The 18958-nt window shown below is 29.1% G+C and overlaps 1 protein-coding gene across 1 annotated transcript; it reads right to left on the bottom strand.

The window, feature by feature from the left end:
* Positions 1-8968: 8968 nt before the first annotated feature.
* Positions 8969-18463, bottom strand: LOC135956480 (serine protease 7-like). Its single transcript, XM_065507034.1, has 5 exons — positions 18257-18463; positions 17639-18082; positions 13424-13532; positions 9368-9660; positions 8969-9302 (listed from the first exon to the last, which is right to left on the bottom strand). Exons 1-5 carry the CDS (start codon positions 18366-18368, stop codon positions 9025-9027), a joined length of 1236 nt encoding a protein of 411 aa, XP_065363106.1. The 5' UTR covers positions 18369-18463; the 3' UTR covers positions 8969-9024.
* Between the last annotated feature and the right edge of the window lie 495 nt (positions 18464-18958).

The raw sequence follows: 18958 nt of genomic DNA, 5'->3' as shown, positions 1-18958 counted from the left end.
AGAAATTCATAAGAATTAAAGTAGAATTTATTTAAATATTTGTATTGTTGTTAAGAAAACAATATGTAGAAACCATAAATTCTTGTTTGCGCACACATTTCCTTAACTGGCATAATAATACATTGTTGCTTTATTTTATTATTGTATTAAAATTCTAATTTATTTCCAAAGCGGAGCTTTACTTTCTATTGTTTACAAATAGTTATCTAAATTTTAAAAATACGTCACCGCCAGCCACTCCACTGTAACTAAACGTATGTACCTTTCATCTTTACCCACATGCATGCTGGTTCATGTTTTGATTGTTATATTTTTGCGGATATTTATTATTAGAACAATAAATTGTTGTTACTATTTATTGATTTATGCATGAATTTCTATTATTATAATTTTATTTTTAATTTATTTCCATTTTATCATTTATTAGTTACGGACTTAATTGTATAATTGTTTTTCCCAAAAACTTATGATTAATTGCTTTTCAATTTAGAACTTTTTGAGCAGATTTCTAAGACAATGCCTTAGAAACAACATAATTAATTAGGTTTTCAAATTAGATCACTTATTCTATAAGGAAAGAATGCCAATTGAAATATTTGGTTTTTGTCACGCCTTCAAAATTTAGAATTACAAACTACAGAAATATAGAATTACCAATGGGAAATTCAGTTCATCTATTCCCAAATCTATCTAGTGGAATTAGGTTTGGGTGTATATTAGGGTATTCAATCGGTTAACCGTTAATCGGTTAACCGATTAATTTTGGTCGGTTAACTGTTCGAATAATTCAAAATTGCCGATTTTCAAATAACGAATAAACCGATTAATTGGTGTCGGTTAACCGATTAACCGAAATTTATTTTTTTGCACTTTAACATAATTTTTTTGTTTTTAATTTTCCATTTTAATTCAAATACAAATGTCAATGTAAAATTACATATTTTTTCGAACATTCAAGAAATATGTTTAGTAAATATTATAATAACTGATATATTTAATTTACATGTAATTGTCGGATGTGAACATAATAATAGACGAAACTGGAGACACTACTGAAACGAGTTTTTATCACAACTTATCGAAATTATTAAAAGTATTTAAAATCTAAAAAGAACTCCAATGGTATAATTGAGGATTTTATATGCTTAGAAAAAACTAAAAAAAATAACTGACAAATTCTTTATTTTGTCTTACTTCGATTTATCCAACATCTACAATCAGCGTGAGAGTTTTTTCCAAGTCGCTATTCCAAGTTATTAAAACTAAAGAAAATTATTGGTTGAATTGTTATGTTTTATTTATTTTTTATATTTTTGTTCTTTTTATTAATAAAATACTTCAATAAGTACACAAAATTCGTGATTTAGTTTCAGTTTAACATTTAAATATAAATTATTCGGTTAATCGAATAATTTAAAATTAACCGATTATTAACCGATTAAATCTATACCCCGATTAATTATTTGCTCGATTAACCGATTAAACCAGAAACCCGATTAATTGAATACCCTAGTGTATATCTACAGCATGCGAGAGTGTAAAACGAAGAGCCACTACAACTTCATTATAATTTCCACAAATGCCTCAGTTTTATTAGTCTCAATGATTCTAAAGGGAAACGAAAATGGACTAGTGCACAAAAAAAAACCCTAAAGCATTTTCTAAATTAGATTCGAATTTCATACGGGCACAAAATTGCATTTTATATAAAAGCTCGATTTGGTTAATTTTTATTCTATTTTACTAGAAAATGTCTGTTGTAAATTTTACATTGCTAGCTTAATGCATTTAAATGTTATCGGGAATTAAATATCTATAGTTGTAAGTGCGAACAAAGTTGTTCATATATTTTGATCCAAAACTTGTACGATTCAACCTGTAGACCTAAAAAGTGAATTTATTCTGGATCCGTGTAAAATACTAAGACAATATACCTATGTCGGTCCAACTGTCTGTTGACAGATAATGTTGGATCAAAATGTAAGATAACTAACATCCAAATGTTTTTAAATTTGTATACCCACCACCAAAAAGATGAGGGTATATTGATTTTGTCATTCAATTTGTAATACAGTGGTTGACAAAACAATGGAAACTTTTCCAAACATTTCATTCTGAAATAATTTTTTAAAAATGTTTAACAGTTTTGTAGTATTTTATTTGTATACTTTTATTAACAAAAAACAAAGGACATAATTAATTTAATTCTACAAATTAAAAAACAAAATTAAAAGATTTCTTTATTACGGCACTGACAAAACAATGGAAACTAGGTATTATTTAAACAAATATAGTCTAAACTTTGCAATAACTTAATATTTTGTTGGATATCCCTTATTTTTTATAACTGATACACATCGACGAAGCATCACGCAGAGAAAAAATATAGTTGGGCATGGTTACTGTAACCATTTCAATATTGTTACAAGTTTTTTTTAAATATATTATAGTCACAGTAACCATTTACATGATTGTGGTAACCATAATATGGTTAATTTACGATTCACATGATTGTATCAACCATATATATAGTTACATTAAACAAATATATGTTTGTGACAACCATTCATATGATGAAGGACTTATCATATTATGATGCTCTCAGCTTAAGGCTTATCATAATCTGAGAACAACATATTATGATAAAATTATTCATCATAAATATGGTTGCCACAAACATATATTTGTTTACTGTAACCATATATATGGTTGATACAATCATGTGAATCATATATTAACCATATTATGGTTACCACAATCATGTAAATGGTTACTGTGAATATAATATTGTTAAAAATCTTGTAACACTATTTAAATGGTTACAGTAACCATGCCCAATTACATTTTTTCTCAGCGTGATTGAACCAATTAAAGAGTCAATGGTCTCCTTTGAAATATTTTGCCATTCCCTTATAACCGCCTCCGATAAATCTTCCTTTCTGGTGTAATTTTGGGTCCTTACTTTACGATCTACAATTTTCCATAGATTTTCTATGGGATTGAGATCTGGCGATTGGGCAGGCCACTTCAAAACACTTACCTCGTTGGATTGTAACCACTCTGTTACAACCCTAGAGGTGTGTTTCGGGTCGTTGTCGTGTTGGAATCTCCAAACTAGGGGCATATTTTCCTCAGCGTATGGATACATAACATCGTTTAATATGGTTCTGTATCATATACCTGTCATGGTATCTTTTATAATATGAATTGGGCCCATACCTTGCCCTAAAAAACATCCCCATACCACAGTATTGCCACCGCCAAACTTTACAGTCTTATTTGTGTACTTTGGATCTAATCTTAATATTCTCCCATCACTGCCTCTTAAATTGTCTTTGGATTCGTCAGAAAAGAGGACAGTATTCCATTTCTGTATCGACCAGTTTAAATGATCCCTGGCAAATTGTAGACGAGCAGAACGGTTCTTTTTAGAAATGAGTGGTTTTTTCACAGGACGATAGCAACCAAGACCAGCCTCATTTGCCCTGCGACTAACTGTTCGGGTACTTATTTCTAATTTTAGGCTATTAACAACCTCTCGAGGAGTTATTTTTGGGAATTTCTTGAACTCTCTCGCTATTATATTATCTTGTCTAGGAGTAGTCTTACGAGGTCTTCCACCTAAATGTTGAGTTTTTACAGAACCGGTCTCACGAAATTTCTTTATAATTTTTGAAACTGCTGATTTATTTATTGAATATTTGTCACAGATACTTTTTGTTTTAAACCAGCTTTAAAATCGTTAATTATTTTATTTTTTAAGTCTTCACAAATCTTAACTTTAGCCATTTTCGTTAATTTTGAAAAAAATCAATTATGCGAAATTGTGAAAAATTACCAGAATTTAAAAATAAAATAAAATAAAATAAAATAAAATAAAATAACTGTAAACAGGATGCTTTTTACATCGTTCTTTTAAATATTATTTTCGTTTTACACTTCATTCTTGCAGAAGTTTAAAAGTTTCCATTGTTTTGTCAGTAGCGAAATAGTAAATATTTTTAATTTTGTTCCCTTTTTTCAGAATATAATTAATTATGTTGTTTGTTTTTTAGTTAATTTATATAAATAAAACTATACAAGTAAAATACTAAAAAAAAAATTTTATTTTAAAAAAATATTTGAAATTTTGGGCTACATATGGAATATTTGGAAAATTTTCCAATGTTTTGTCAAACACTGTATATCGAAGTATTGGTAAATCCGAAAAGTATATATATTCTGGGTCCTTATACAATTCTAAGACGATCTAGCTATGTAAGATCGAGGCCACGATAAGGCTTCGAGGGTAGGACGAAGGGGAATTAAATTCTCCAAAACAATCAAACCAAATATTTTTTGTTGATCAGAAATGTCAACAATCGGTCAAAATCGGTCTTGTAGTAACTGACACAGCAAAAACTTGGTAATGACTTGCAATTACTGAACAGCTTACTTTTCAATGAATACATCATAACACCTGCATTACATATAAGTAGTTTAGTAATGGCTGGCATAAAATCTAATACTACTGTTTATGAGCTGATTTATCAAATTCAGAATTATTTCATAATAAAACTCTTTTAACGTTTTATTGATTAAATTTTTTTCGTTTTGTTGGTGTCCATATCGACCTATAGGGCTCGTCGTTCACGGTGATAGCCTGGCAAAGAAATATGGAACGATGACGTCTCCAGCCCAAAATCCACACAAAACCATGACTTTTTCGGAATACACTGGACGCTTTTGGAGGAATTCTAGAAAACCAAAATTTTCCACAAACAGTTTAATCATGGAGATCATGCCAGTAGAATCAAAAGTAGCATGAAACTTATTATGCAGAATTTTGTATAGATACTGCTATTCAAAATTTCATGATTAAGTTGAAGTTTCAAAAATGTTTTTAATCTCCTTCTCAATTTTAAGGATTGCGATATAATCAACATATTTATGAATTATCAAACAGTAAACTGGGGGCATATTTGTATGGGGGCTAGGTGAGATCATCGTCAATACTAAACAAACCTTATCAATGAGAGTATTTGTGGAAATTTTAGACAGGCGGACATATCTAGATCATCTTAGAATCGTATGGGATCCACAACATATATATTTTGATGTGCTATAAACGGAATGACAAAATCAATATAACACCCCCCCCACTCCATTTTTTTTGATGGTGGTTATAAAAATTAATTAAATGATAGAAGTCAACAGTCGCATTAGGCGATAAAACCTGTTGAATGTATCTTTAGACAATAACTTATTAGCAAAATGCATATATTATTTAAATATATTTTAAATAATAAAACTCAATAATAAACGTGAATATTTTATGATCGAAATTTACACGCTAATAAAAGAAATTTGTTACACTGTTTGATAGAAAGAAAAAAAAACATGTTAGAGTACTATATTCGGTTGTGCCGAATCTTAAATATCCTGCACCTAAATATAATGAGAATTATGGAAACTACAGTAGAATATTCATATACAAACAGGCGGAAATCACAGGCTCAATCGACTAATAATCTTATAAGGATCAATAATATTTGATTCTCAATGTTACACACGAAATGACAATCTTATATATCCACCATTCACCACTTTTGTTGATGGAGGGTATAAAAACTAAATGCTTTTACAGGTACACTTTCGATCAGATGAATTGAACCACTGAAATTTCTGTTTTTTGTAGGCCATGACTTTTTAAATATTTTGTGGACAACTAAAATTTCACTACCATCGGAAAGGACACTTAAGATTACAAAAATAACAAAAACACAATTAAAGTTTAAGGCAACAGTAGTTTAAAAGACCTTTTCCAAAAAAATACAAAATAAACTTAAATTTTTTCCGTTCATATAATTAGAACCATTAAATTAATTTTAATTAAAAATGCACTATTTTATAATTTAATAATAAGAAACATTAATATTAAGTTTATCGATAATATTTTAGACATTTTAATAGTGGGTGCTACATCAATTGTTTAAAATAACTTCAAATAAACGGTTTTTTATTGAATCATAGAGTGACTTCAAAAAATTTGATTCCAGGAGTCTTTTATGGCTTGAATTAATGAGTCCTTATCGTCGAATTGTCTTCCTCCTTCATAAACTTTGCGCGAAAACCAACCCCAAACATTTTCAATTATGTTTAGGTCAGGAGAATATGGTGGACAATTAAGAAAATTAACATTTTGGTTTGAAATAAATTCTTTTACAACTCTGGCATTATGAATAAGTGCATTATTTTGTTGCAGAATCCATGGAATCGGTCCAAAAATACCTTTTTAATTTAGGGAAAGCTGATTGAAACAGAGTCTTGTAGGTTTCTCCAGTAATTTTTGTACTTTGAAATTCTAAATCAATTGTAACGTAATACGTTATAGCACCGCCGACTATAACCCCAGCCTCTCTGCTGTGATGACGATTTAAAAATATCTCCTATTTTCTCGTATCTTGAAAATAATAATTTTAGCCATATGGCTCATTAATAATAAATTTATTTTCGTCACTAAAAATCACAATCATTAACATGTTCTCTAATTTTAATGCCCCATGTCATATGCTCTCTAGCTAATTGTAGTCGATTTTCTTTGCGTACATTATTTAGCGGAGGTTTTTTCTTCAGTTTTTTTAATATCAGGTATTCGCAGCTTGCAATGCCTCTTTTTACCGTTGATATACTTGCCTGGCTACCGGCTTGAGACCTGATTTTTGGTGCTGAAAGAGACGAGTTTGATGCAATCCTCAAGATTTTTTTCTTTTCTGTTGGAGTTAAAGCGATTGGAATCCTCCCTTTGTAATTCTTTCCATAACTTTCAATATCTTTTAAGTATCCCATGGCCCGAAAGGAATATCCTTGCGAACGGCAAACATCGATTTTGGCCCTTTCCGCTTTGATCAGAATACTTTTCTTGCATATTTTTCACTAATGTTTATTAGAAAGTAATATTTTTCTTCTAAAAACAGTTAAATGCAAGAATCAATGAAGACTACTTGCAAAAAATTTAAAAGTTCAAAGTGGTTCTAATTATATGAAAGGCAAAAGAATTTTTAAATTACTGTTGCATAAAACTTTAATGATGTTTTTGTTATTTTTGTAATCTTAAGAAAGTGGCCTTGCTGATGGTAGCGAAATTTTAGTTGTCAAAACAATATTTAAAAAGATATGGCCTACTAAAAACAGAAATTCCAGTGGTTCTAATCATCTGATTGAGAGTGTATATGTGGAACCCTAAATGGGAATCGCTACCACGACTGAAAACACAAAAACCCTTTAATTTTTTAGGCTCCCAATTAGCTTGTAGTATGAAATGAATTTGACTCTGATTGTTATACCCTACACCACCATAGTGGGGAGGGTATAATGCGTTTGTGCAGATGTTTGTAACGCCCAAAAATATTAGTCTAACACCTTAAATTATACCGATCGACTTAGAATCACTTTCTGAGTCGATTAAACGATGTCCGTCCGTCCGTCTGGTCGGCTGGCTGGCTGTCCATGTAAACCTTGTGCGCAGAGTACAGGTCGCAATTTTGAAGATATTTCGATCAAATTTGGTACATATTATTTTTTCAGCCCAAGGATTGAAACTGGCTGAAATCGGTCCATTATTTCACCTAGCCCTCATACAAATGTCCTTCCGAAATTGGACTTTATCGGTCATAAATGTTTAATTTATAAATGTATCTCCACAAACTGCGCTCCAAATAAGTTTTATAATACAAAATTCATGTCACCAAATTTTGTTACGATCGGTCCATAATTAGTCATAGCTCCCATATAGACCCGATTTCGAAAATCACTTTAACGTGCATAAATCGCTTAAAAATGTTGGTATACTCACAAAATTCAACATAGTAAACTTTCATATAGACACAAATCACACGACCTAATTTCATGGTGATCGGTCCATAATTGGTCATAGCCCCCATATAAGGCCCACTTCCGAAAATCACTCAGAAATATAAATTATTGAAATTTTAAAAGAAAAATGTTTTTGCTCTTTTACTTAGTGTAGGGTATTATATGGTCGGGCTTGACCGACCATACTTTCTTACTTGTTTTTTTTTGCTATTGTCTAATTGTTTATTGAAACCGAATCTATATTTTCTATTAATTTTTTTAGTTAGAGAAATATTTCGTTTAGTGTAAGAAATTAAAAGAAAACATAAAGCCTATCGAATATTTTCGCATATTTCTACATGTAGCTCAAAATGAGTTCCGTTTTATGTCACGTACGATATACCCTTATTTCGCTTAATATTTTGGACAACAATATTTCGAAAGAACTTTTTATTATTTTAAAATATAGTACCCTCTGAAAGGAACATAAAGACCAAATTATTTTTCAGATACTCTTATTTTTGCAAAATCTATTCCACTCTATAGGAGTATAAATATCACTTACGATGATATGGAATTGCCCATATGTCAGAAAAAATATGTAATTTTACTTTGGCAATTTTATTTGAATTAAAATGGAAATATAAATATAAAACAAATATATTAAAGAGCAAAAAAAAAACACAAATTAATCGGTATATTTGTTATTTTAAAATTTGAAATTTTGAATTATTCGATTAACCGATTGAATACCCTAGTTGATACACTTATAAACATGATCAAATTCGACTTCTTTATAATATACATTAATATAAATATATTTCTTATTTGTAATACAATTAGACTCAGAAAGTGTAATTCACAATTAATTTCATCAAATTATTGAACCAATTAAATTTGATTTATGGTTTTTTGTCACAAAATCCTTTGACGTTTTACAGACGCATTTAAAATTAAATTAATGGAGTTTATTTGTTTAAATAATTATTTAAATACATAATAAACAACTAAATACTTGCTAAATACAAACGTCACCATTTTTAAACCGCAAACGTATTAGAAACTTTTTGCACAAAATTAAATTTATTTTAAATTTACATATACATAAATATAAATTAAACATATCACAGTAATTATATAGGTTAATAAAAACACTAACGTAGAAATAAAATTTATAAAAAAGGTAATAGATTATGGCTGAACATGGGCTTGTATCCATGAAATATAACTGCTAATGCGGGTATAAACTCCTGGTCGCTCTAAACCGCAACCTCGACCATACGATACAATACCCTCCACAACCCAGAAGTCACCGGCCAAACGTACCAAACCCCCACCTGAATCACCAGTGCAACTGTCTTTTTTATATTCACCACCGGCACACAGTTGTTCGGGTGCCACCTTAATGCTACATTCATTATTTTCCACATAGGGCAATTCCACTTTGCGCTTTTCGGCACTGTATCTGGCTAAAAGTAAAATAAAAATAAAATTTTAGTTTATGTAACTGAATTAAGAAAAATTAGTTATTTACTTGTTCCCGTATGACCCCAACCAGCCACTGATAGTTTCAAGCCGGTTCTTAATTGTGGCATTTGTGGTACAACATTTGGTAGACATATTGGTGCCACTGAATTTGAATATTCCATATTTCGATCAGCTCTTATTAGAGCAATATCATTGTAATTGTGATAACCATTGTAGGAACCATAATCAGAATGTACGATAATCTTTTCCACTCCCATGCGCTGAAAGGCATCTAAACATCCAAAATTATTGCAATCGACCGGAGTTTGTGAGTTGTGATCACCCACACGCAATGATACTCTGAAAATAAAAAATATTTATACAAAATTAGATTCCGAAAATTATTCACGAAAATAAATTACAGAAATTTTAAATGAGGGTATTATAATAAGAAGGATATTATAATAAGAAGGGTATTATAATTACAAAGTATAAATATTATAATACTTTCTTATTTGTTTTTCATAAAATTTGACCCCAATTTTTTCGATCGTTCTTTTCGATCTTCTAAGTCTTTAACGCATTTCTGAACTTTATATGACTTCAATCCAGCATTAGCTTTGGCTCTGCTCACAATAGAATCAGAACTTTACGAGCTGCTCTTCTGATAGAAGTGTTCGGTGCTCTTCGAAAGAGTATTTCGACTTCTTTTGCCTTTTCAATATCTATTAGACCTGTTTTTCTTCCTGATCCAGGTTTTCTTTCAATGTTCAAGTCTTATTTATATTGTTTAATGGCTTTTGAAATATTGTGGCGACAAACATATATTTTGATATTTTTTTGAAAAGTTTTAATTATTTTTTCACGTACTTTTTTTCAGTGACCATTTGGCATGTTTTGTTGCAAATATTTGAAAGTTTAAAATATTACACACAGGTCAATTACTAAATATTTAAATAACTTTAATAACACAGGGCAACAAAATCAAAAAATTTTAAGAGGGTTTTTAAACCACTACACAATTTTGATGTATTGTGGTTCCAGTAGTACAAATATGGTACAAATTTTAAATTCTATGGTGAAGTTTTTTTTTAAATTAGTTTTTTAAAATTGCGAATTTTTCTAGATGTTTCTTCACATAATTTATGATAACTCAAAAAGGGATAGTCCGATATTACTGAAATAAACTTGGACAGTTCAAATTTACATAATATCCAATCTGTTTATAGGCATATTGCGTTTTAATCGGCTCAGTAGTTTTGGAGTTATAACAAATTGAAGCAAAAAATATATTTTTTATGTGAAAATAGCAATTTTATTTTGTTCTAAAAAACTCATAAAAAATCGAAAACGGCAGAAATGGTTCAGGTTTATTACTTTATCACAAACCCACATATAATGGCAACAAAATGAGATATCAATGATCAAAATGAGATAAAATCGATTGATTCTTTCCGAATTTATTCACAATTAAGTGAATTCGCTCATTTTCACAAAATTTTATTTTTTTGTTTGTTATACATACAATTGATTAGTTAATAATCCTCCTTCCATATTATTTTTCCCATACTATGTACAAATTTTCACATATATATTTCGTTTTAATCGGCTGAGTAGTTTCGGAGTTATAATAACAAATTGTAGCAAAAAATATATTTTTAACGTGAAAATAGCAATTTTTTTGGTTTTAAAAATATCATGAAAAATCGAAAACGACAGAAATTGTTTAGGTTTATCACTTTATCACAAACCAAAATATAATAGCAATAAAACTAGATATCGATCATAAATTTATTTTAAATTTACATACTAAAATTTTAACAAAACACATGTAAATGTACACGCATGTACGCACGTTCAATTTTCTGAAAATAAGCGAATTCACTTAATTGTGAATTAATTCGAAAAGATCAATCGATTTTTATGATCGATATCTCATTTTTTTTCCTATTGCATGTAGCTTTTTCATAATGCTTGTGGTTTATTTATTTATTTTCTTAGAATAAAAATATTTGCAAAAAATGATATTATGATAATATCGTTTACAATAATAAAAAATTATATCATAATCGCTCCCATAAAGTAATATCGTTTTCGCTATCATATCGTTTTCTAGAAAACAAATTTATAAAACAAACAAAGAGTCGGCCTACTTGTTATACTTTGCGGTTTTGCGATTAAATTTACTTGAACAATTCATAAAGTTTATGACATTCCAGATATGACATTTTGTTTATAATGTCATCAATATGTGACAATAAACTATTTTTCTGATATAGGGGTTATATGGGGAGTAGGGTCAACTATGAACCGATCATCACAAGACTTGTCATCATGATATTAATTATTATAAGAGAACTAGCTGACCCAACAGACGTTGTCCTGTTCAAGTTAAAAAAATGCTTATGTTCGATTTGTGAGAAGCGATTTGAAAAGGGTAAAAATAGTTGCAAAGAAAAAAAACGTATTTTTATTCATATAGGACATAGAATAAAATATACATAGAAGCGCTACTGAGAGCCAAAGAACCTAAGTTTGTTGTGAAAAACCTAAGTCTTGCAACAACAGATTAGATGTAAATCAATGTACATATTTTGAGTTTTTATATAAGTAATCGAATTTTGGTCTGAAAAATTAGTAATCTAGCTCATTTTCTTGATTAAACGCTTATTGGCCAAGTTATTAGCGATTTTAGATATTGTGAGTTTTTATATAAAAAATCGATTTTTTTTTGTCAGAAATATAAGTGATCACAGATCAAGCTCCTTTTATTGATTAAACGCTTTTTGGCCAAGTTATTAGCGAATTTAGATATTTTGTGTTTTTATGTAAAAAATCGATTTTTGGTCAGAAATATGAGTGATCCCAGATCGAGCTCCTTGTCTTGATTAAACGCTTATTGGTCAAGTTATTAGCGATTTTAGATATTGTGAGTTTTTATATAAAAAATCGTTTTTTTTTGTCAGAAATATAAGTGATCACAGATCAAGCTCCTTTTATTGATTAAACGCTTATTGGCCAAGTTATTAGCGAATTTAGATATTTTGTGTTTTTATATAAAAAATCGATTTTTGGTCAGAAATATGAGTGATCACAGATGGAGCTCCTATTCTTGATTCAACGCCTATTGGCCAAATTATTAGCGAATTTAGATATTTTAAATTTTTATATAAAAAATTAAACGCTAATTGGAAAAGTTATTATCGAATGAAGCTATTGTGAGTTTTTATATAAGTAAGTAATCGAATTGTAATTGATTGATCACAGACCGATGTATTTTGCAGATGTATTTAGTAAGTGGGCGTATTAGTGGACGTGGACCATTTTTATTTATGTAAAAACTTTTGCGGACAATGTATTGGCGTGGTCAATTTTTCTTTCAGTAAAAACTTAAATTGGCTTACTATGATCATTTAAACAAAAAATTAGCCAAATCGATGTAGCCGTTTTCCGATTTTAGATAAATCGAAAAAAGTGGGCGTAAAAGTGAGCGTGGTCAATTTTTCATTCCGTCAAAACCTAAGATGGGCTATGAACAACATTTTAAAAAAATTTTGTCTAAATCGGTCTCTACTGAAGCAATTACCAACGAATAACATTTGATTTTTATTTATATTTATATAGATAGATAGATTAAAAATGTTCAAGTCATTTTCTGAGAGGGACCTTTTTAAGATAACTTAGAACTAATTTCCGGGGGAACATTTGAATGATTCTAGTTGAATTAACTGATATTGCCCATTTTCAATATCAAACAAACGTTATCAACAGGGAGTATTTGTGTACAATTTCAGCACGCTAGCACATTTCGTTTGGAGGGTCATAGCTAGATCGTCTTAGAATCTTATAAGGTTCCAAAATATATATGTATGTGTTACAAACTTAATGACAAACTCAATCTTGTTTGATGGTGGATATAAAAAGAGCATAGATAGACCTGAGTCTGTTGTCAAAAAATTAATTCAAGATAAATTATTCCTGCGTATTTTGTTATTGTATCACCCATATGTGTAAAAGAGAGTAATTTTGATTAATGACATTTCTCTCTCATCTTTCGTTCTATGTATTTATTCTATGAATAGCGGTATCAACAAACGTTGATACATCAATCCGAAATACTTACAATTTTCCAATTTTAACTTCAATTTCACCCTTGACACAGTGAGCTGCTGTTAGCAGATATCTTTGGTTTATTATATTGCCCGCACAGACGGATACCATGTCTCCATTGGCTGTAAGGAAAAATGCAAATAAGTAAATATATAATTAACCTTTATTAAGTTTATGTTAGAATGTTAGCTTAGTAGAAAAATATGTTTATCCAGTTGAAAACCCGATCACCTTTATTTATTGTCAGATAGTAATTCCGACTCTTTGACAGCAGTACCTAACTCTAAACATGTGCTAGTGAAAAAGTACCTAACTCTTAACATGTTTTATTAACAAAAATGTACATACATATGTTGGTACATTTTTAAATTTCAACATACACATACATATGTAGAGTTCTTTAAAAATTTTTAAATTTATATTTATTTTAATTTTATCCCATTCAATACCATAAAATAAAACTGACAAAAAACAAGTAAGAGAGCTATATTCGGCTGTGTCGAATCTTATATACCCTTCACCAAATTATACTTTAAAATTAATTTGTTTAAATATTTTTAGGTAAACAAAATTTAATTTTTTTTTAATTTTTTTTAAAAAAAGTTTTTTCCAAAATTTTTTGATGAAAAAAAATTCGGGTTAAAAAATATTTTTCCAGATTTTGACCCATTGTAGGTACAACTTACTATAACCTTATCTACATCGTTGCAATGGACTTTGAAATATCTATCATTAGATATCCATATTGTCTATATTAATTACTTAGTAATCCAGATATAGATCAAAAATAGGTCAAAATCGAGGTTGTCCCGGTTTTTTGGACCGATTTTGCTGATTTTAAATAGCAAACTTCTCGAAAGCATATCTGACAGAATTATTGAAGATTTGGATCCCGAAGATATCTGGGGTCTTCAGAAAATTGATTTCAACAGACAGACAGACGGACATGGCTTAATCGACTCCGCTATAAATAAGGATCCAGAATATATATACATTATAGGGTCGGAAATGAAAAATGTAGAAATTACCCTTCTCACGAAGGTGAAGGGTATAAAAAGATATTTTTTTAGTTCTTGCGAATTAGTGTTGAAAAAAATTATAAATTTGAGATGTTTTAATCTCTCACAATTATGCAGACGTACATGTTGAAACATGATTTCCAACTAAGCGCTCATGATCTTGGCTATATATAAATTTTAAACAATTACGATTTTGTTTATAGAACATCAATTGGATTTCCATATAGGAAATATAAATGTTATGCCGGTCAACAATTGATCTAATCCCTAAATTTTGCTACATTTAGCGTGTTTGAAGGGTACACTTTGCGGAAGATATAATTCATTCAAGGCTTGAATGCCGGTTTAAAATTAGTTTTCGATCTTCATTTCATGCCAGTCTAAAGGAAACTGAATATCACAAATAATTTTATTTTTAAATATTTATGGCGATTGGTCCATAATTAATCATAGCTCCCATATGAATTTTAAACGAAAACTGTTTATAATCATCTTCTCGGAGTAGGGTATCATATCGAGATTGACCGATTATACTTTCTTGCTTGTATTTTGTTTGTATATGTTTGTCTGAAGAGGAGCCTAGTATCTATCTCAAGCTATTTGTGCTGATATAAGTATATCAATTCGTCATTCGAATCCGGTATTATTTAATATGAATAAAATTTATGCGACTTATGGTGTTACTTTTTAACAGTTATTTTATTATTTTTTAAATAACTTTCATTCAAATCCTGTTTCACGCAAACTATTATTTATATTTGAGATTTATTAATTTTTTAAATTAAATTTAATTTACAATTCAATTGTTATTACAAAATGATTTATGTACTCCATAGTTTATTTTATTTTATTTAAATAAATATATTTGGGGTATTCACACGATCTACTATTTGGTCATATTGTCATAATGTCATAATATATGATGATAGTTTAAAAATATTGTTGTAGTGTTTCAAACAAAAGAGTTCTAAACTAATCAGACTATTTGAACTATTGGTCAATTCACAAAGTCATAATGTCCTAATATATCACGACTCGGCGGCTCAGCTTAACCGACTCGGCGCAGGTCTCTGCTAGTTGGTTACGATGACACAATAAACATAGCATACAGAGTAAGTAGTATTATTTTAGGACTTTTTTGCTTGAAAAGCAATCAAAACAATTGTGAAATATTAGGACATTATGACATAATAAAAGACCTTGTGAATTGGTTTATTGTTTTGTCATAAAATAATACATTTTTTTTGTTTAAAACACAACAACAACTATTATAATATATTAGGACATAATGACAATATGACTAATAGCAGACCATGTGAATACCCCAATTGTTATTAAATATATTGTTTTGTAATAATTATAAATTTTAACGATGTTTAAACGTTTTAATATCATCTATAAGCAAAACTGAGAATACAAAATGTTATGCCAGCTAAAGTTAAAGTAAATGGTTTTCATTTAAACATTGCACAGTGATTCTAAAGTGAATGAAAAACAATATGCAAGGGTTCTCATGTAGCAATTCTGGTTTGTTGCGGTCGATAGTTACAACTTCAAAACATCATAAATATGTTCATTAGAAACTAATTTTAAAATTGTTTCTTTTGTTTGATAAATATGAGTTTCATCTTTTAAACAGAAAATAATTTGTTAAAAATCGTTTAAAAATGGCTGAGTTAAGGTAGTTTAAATTCAGCTTTGTTTTTATAAAAATAAAGAACACGCAAACATTTTTATGAAAAAGCGGAAAAAATTGAAAAACATGCTATCATAAAAATTAGCATAATTCATTAATTTTTTAATCGATTTTTAATTACTTACATGATTTGGGAAGCTACTTTCGAAAGATTTCTCACCAAAATAAGATCAAAATATTTTACTGCTTCACGATCAATTTGTAGTGTGAAGAAAATGAAAATTTGTTAAAAAAAATATTCGTTTCTTGAAACTTATACAACTGTAACTCACCAATTTTAAAAACGATTTTCAAATAATTTTATAATCAATTTTGAAAACAACAAGTCTGAAATACTTTAACACATATTTCATTAATTAATTCTTAAAATTGTTTTTAATTTAATTGTTGAAATTATTAATTGATTCATCTTAACAAAAACCACATATTTTAAAGTATTTTTCTACATGTTATTAACACCCCAAGACATACTGTTTTTATTACACTGATTAACTGAATTCTTTATTTTGAAAGTGTCATAAGCTATGTTTTGGTTGTAGTTCACTTTAATCGATCATACCATTTTAATAAACAAATTCTAAGATACCACACGAAATTCTAAAAGCCAATGGTTGAATGAGGAAAATCAAGACAAGCTTAAAGACGAGTCTATTAATTATAAGTTTGTCAGTCCGTTTGTAATTTCCACAATATAATTTTCCGACCCTATAAAGTGTATATATTCTGGATCCTCATAGATAGCGGTGTCGATTAAGCGTCTGTCTGTCTATCTATCTGTTGAAATCAATTTTCTGAAGACCCCAGATATCTTCGGAATCTAAATCTTCAATAATTCTGTCAGACCTGCTTTCGAGAAGTTTCCTATTTAAAATCAGCAAAATCGGTCCACAAATGGCTGAGATATGAGGAAAAAATCAGGACAACCTTTGACCTATATCTGGATTATTGAGTCATTGATATATACAATATGAATATTTAATGATAGATATTTCAAAGACCTTTGCAACGACGTATATAAGACCATATCAAGTTGGACCTACAATGGGTCAAAATCGGAAAAAATATTTGTTAACCCGAATTTTTTTTTCACCAAAAAAAATTTAGAATCAACAATTCGAAAAAAAAAATTTTCCAAAAAATTAAAAAACAACTTTGGGAACAAAAAAGATAAATTTTGTTTACCTAAAAATATTTAAAATTTGTATTTTGAAGTATAATTTGGTGAAGGGTACATATTATTTTTTTGCTAAACAATAAATAAATATTTCTTTTTTTTGGAAAAAATGGATTTAAGTCACTTTGAAAATAAACCATTAAATTGCTATTTAAAATTAATTAGCTAAGGTAAATATAAATTTTATACACATTAAATTACACAGAAAGTTCATGCAATTATAAATTATTTAAACAAGTACCTCTTCTTCTCCCTCTTCATCAACCATACTTTTAATTTCAAGAAAACTTTACATTTCAATTGTGAGTAGTATCACTCTCTTAATAAACATATACTTACACTTTTTATACTCCAAATTTGCCAACCAGGGAAACTCTCCCAGTTCTGTTTCCTCACCGCCATAGATTTTGTTGCCAATTGTAATGGGACCACACTCGGGAGGTTTTGGGAACAAAGATGCACCGGGCTTTTGAATATTTTCCTTGTCTCTGGGTGATCTCGCTGTAGTCACCACAGTACTTGATGTTTGATCATCTTCATAGTCGGCATCTTTAGGGAAAATAATACGGTGACCGTTTAAATTGGTGCGTGTGGTAAAACCGGTGTCAGAAGTGCAACAAACGTACGGTCGGCGACCTTGACCATTTGGCGGGCACTCAGATTTACGGGCAAAAGCGAAAGCAGCTTGTTCATGAGTTTGTAAAGCATTTAAAAGTGATTGACACTCGTAGATGGAGACACACAGACCGCTACGACCATTTGGATTATAGCAACTTGAAGGAGCTATAATTAGAAAATGTATTATAAAACTTTAAAATTATGTGAACAAAAAAAAAAAACACAACTAGTCATCATTATTTTAAAATTGCTTGTTAGAATTTAACGAAATATTGTTTATTTATTTAAATTATTCTTAAATCACATATCACACTCTTTTTCTCTCTTTCTCACACACACCTTCGTAAGCAAAAGCTTTAGTGTTGATCACAAAAACACTAAAGATGAGTGCAAATTGAATTAATTTAAATTTTTGTTTTGCCATTATTGTTGTCGCAGTATATTCGTACATGAGTGTATTTTCAAAATAAAACAAATTTGGGAGTGTAGCTTTTGTTGTTAATTATTTAACCGGGATTTCAATTAACGTTTTTTTTTTTTGTTAGATGTTTCTAGTAGCGCGTTTAGAGTTAAACTAAGTTAAGATTTGTTTCAAGCATTCAGTTTTATCAAATTCTCAAACATTATGATGTTTCTCTTTTTCAATCTACTAAAAACAACAAACTCAATATAACTTATTTTGCAATGTTCTTATGACAACATTATTAGGTTTATTTGTATTCAAATATTAACACAAAATTCTTCTCAATTCTCAAACAAAACAACTAACTCTCCTACTTGAACCCTCATTAAAACGTTTTAAGGTGTCAAATTGTAAGAAAAAAAAACTAGAAACAGTTTTTGTCTATATTTATGGTTTATTTATTTACTTAAGATTTTATCTAAGCGTATTTATCTACATGTGTTTAAACTTTAGTTTTTAGCTACATGTGTTGTATTTTTTTTTTAATTTTTCATAATTTGTACTTCCGTTTTTAAAATTTAAAAGTTGCTGTTTCTTTCTACCCTTCTAAATACAAATTATTTGTTTCAGAGTTAGCA

Source organism: Calliphora vicina, chromosome 1, assembly GCF_958450345.1.
Source record: "Calliphora vicina chromosome 1, idCalVici1.1, whole genome shotgun sequence".
NCBI lineage: Eukaryota > Metazoa > Arthropoda > Insecta > Diptera > Calliphoridae > Calliphora > Calliphora vicina.
This window is presented reverse-complemented; position numbering and strand designations above follow the sequence as displayed.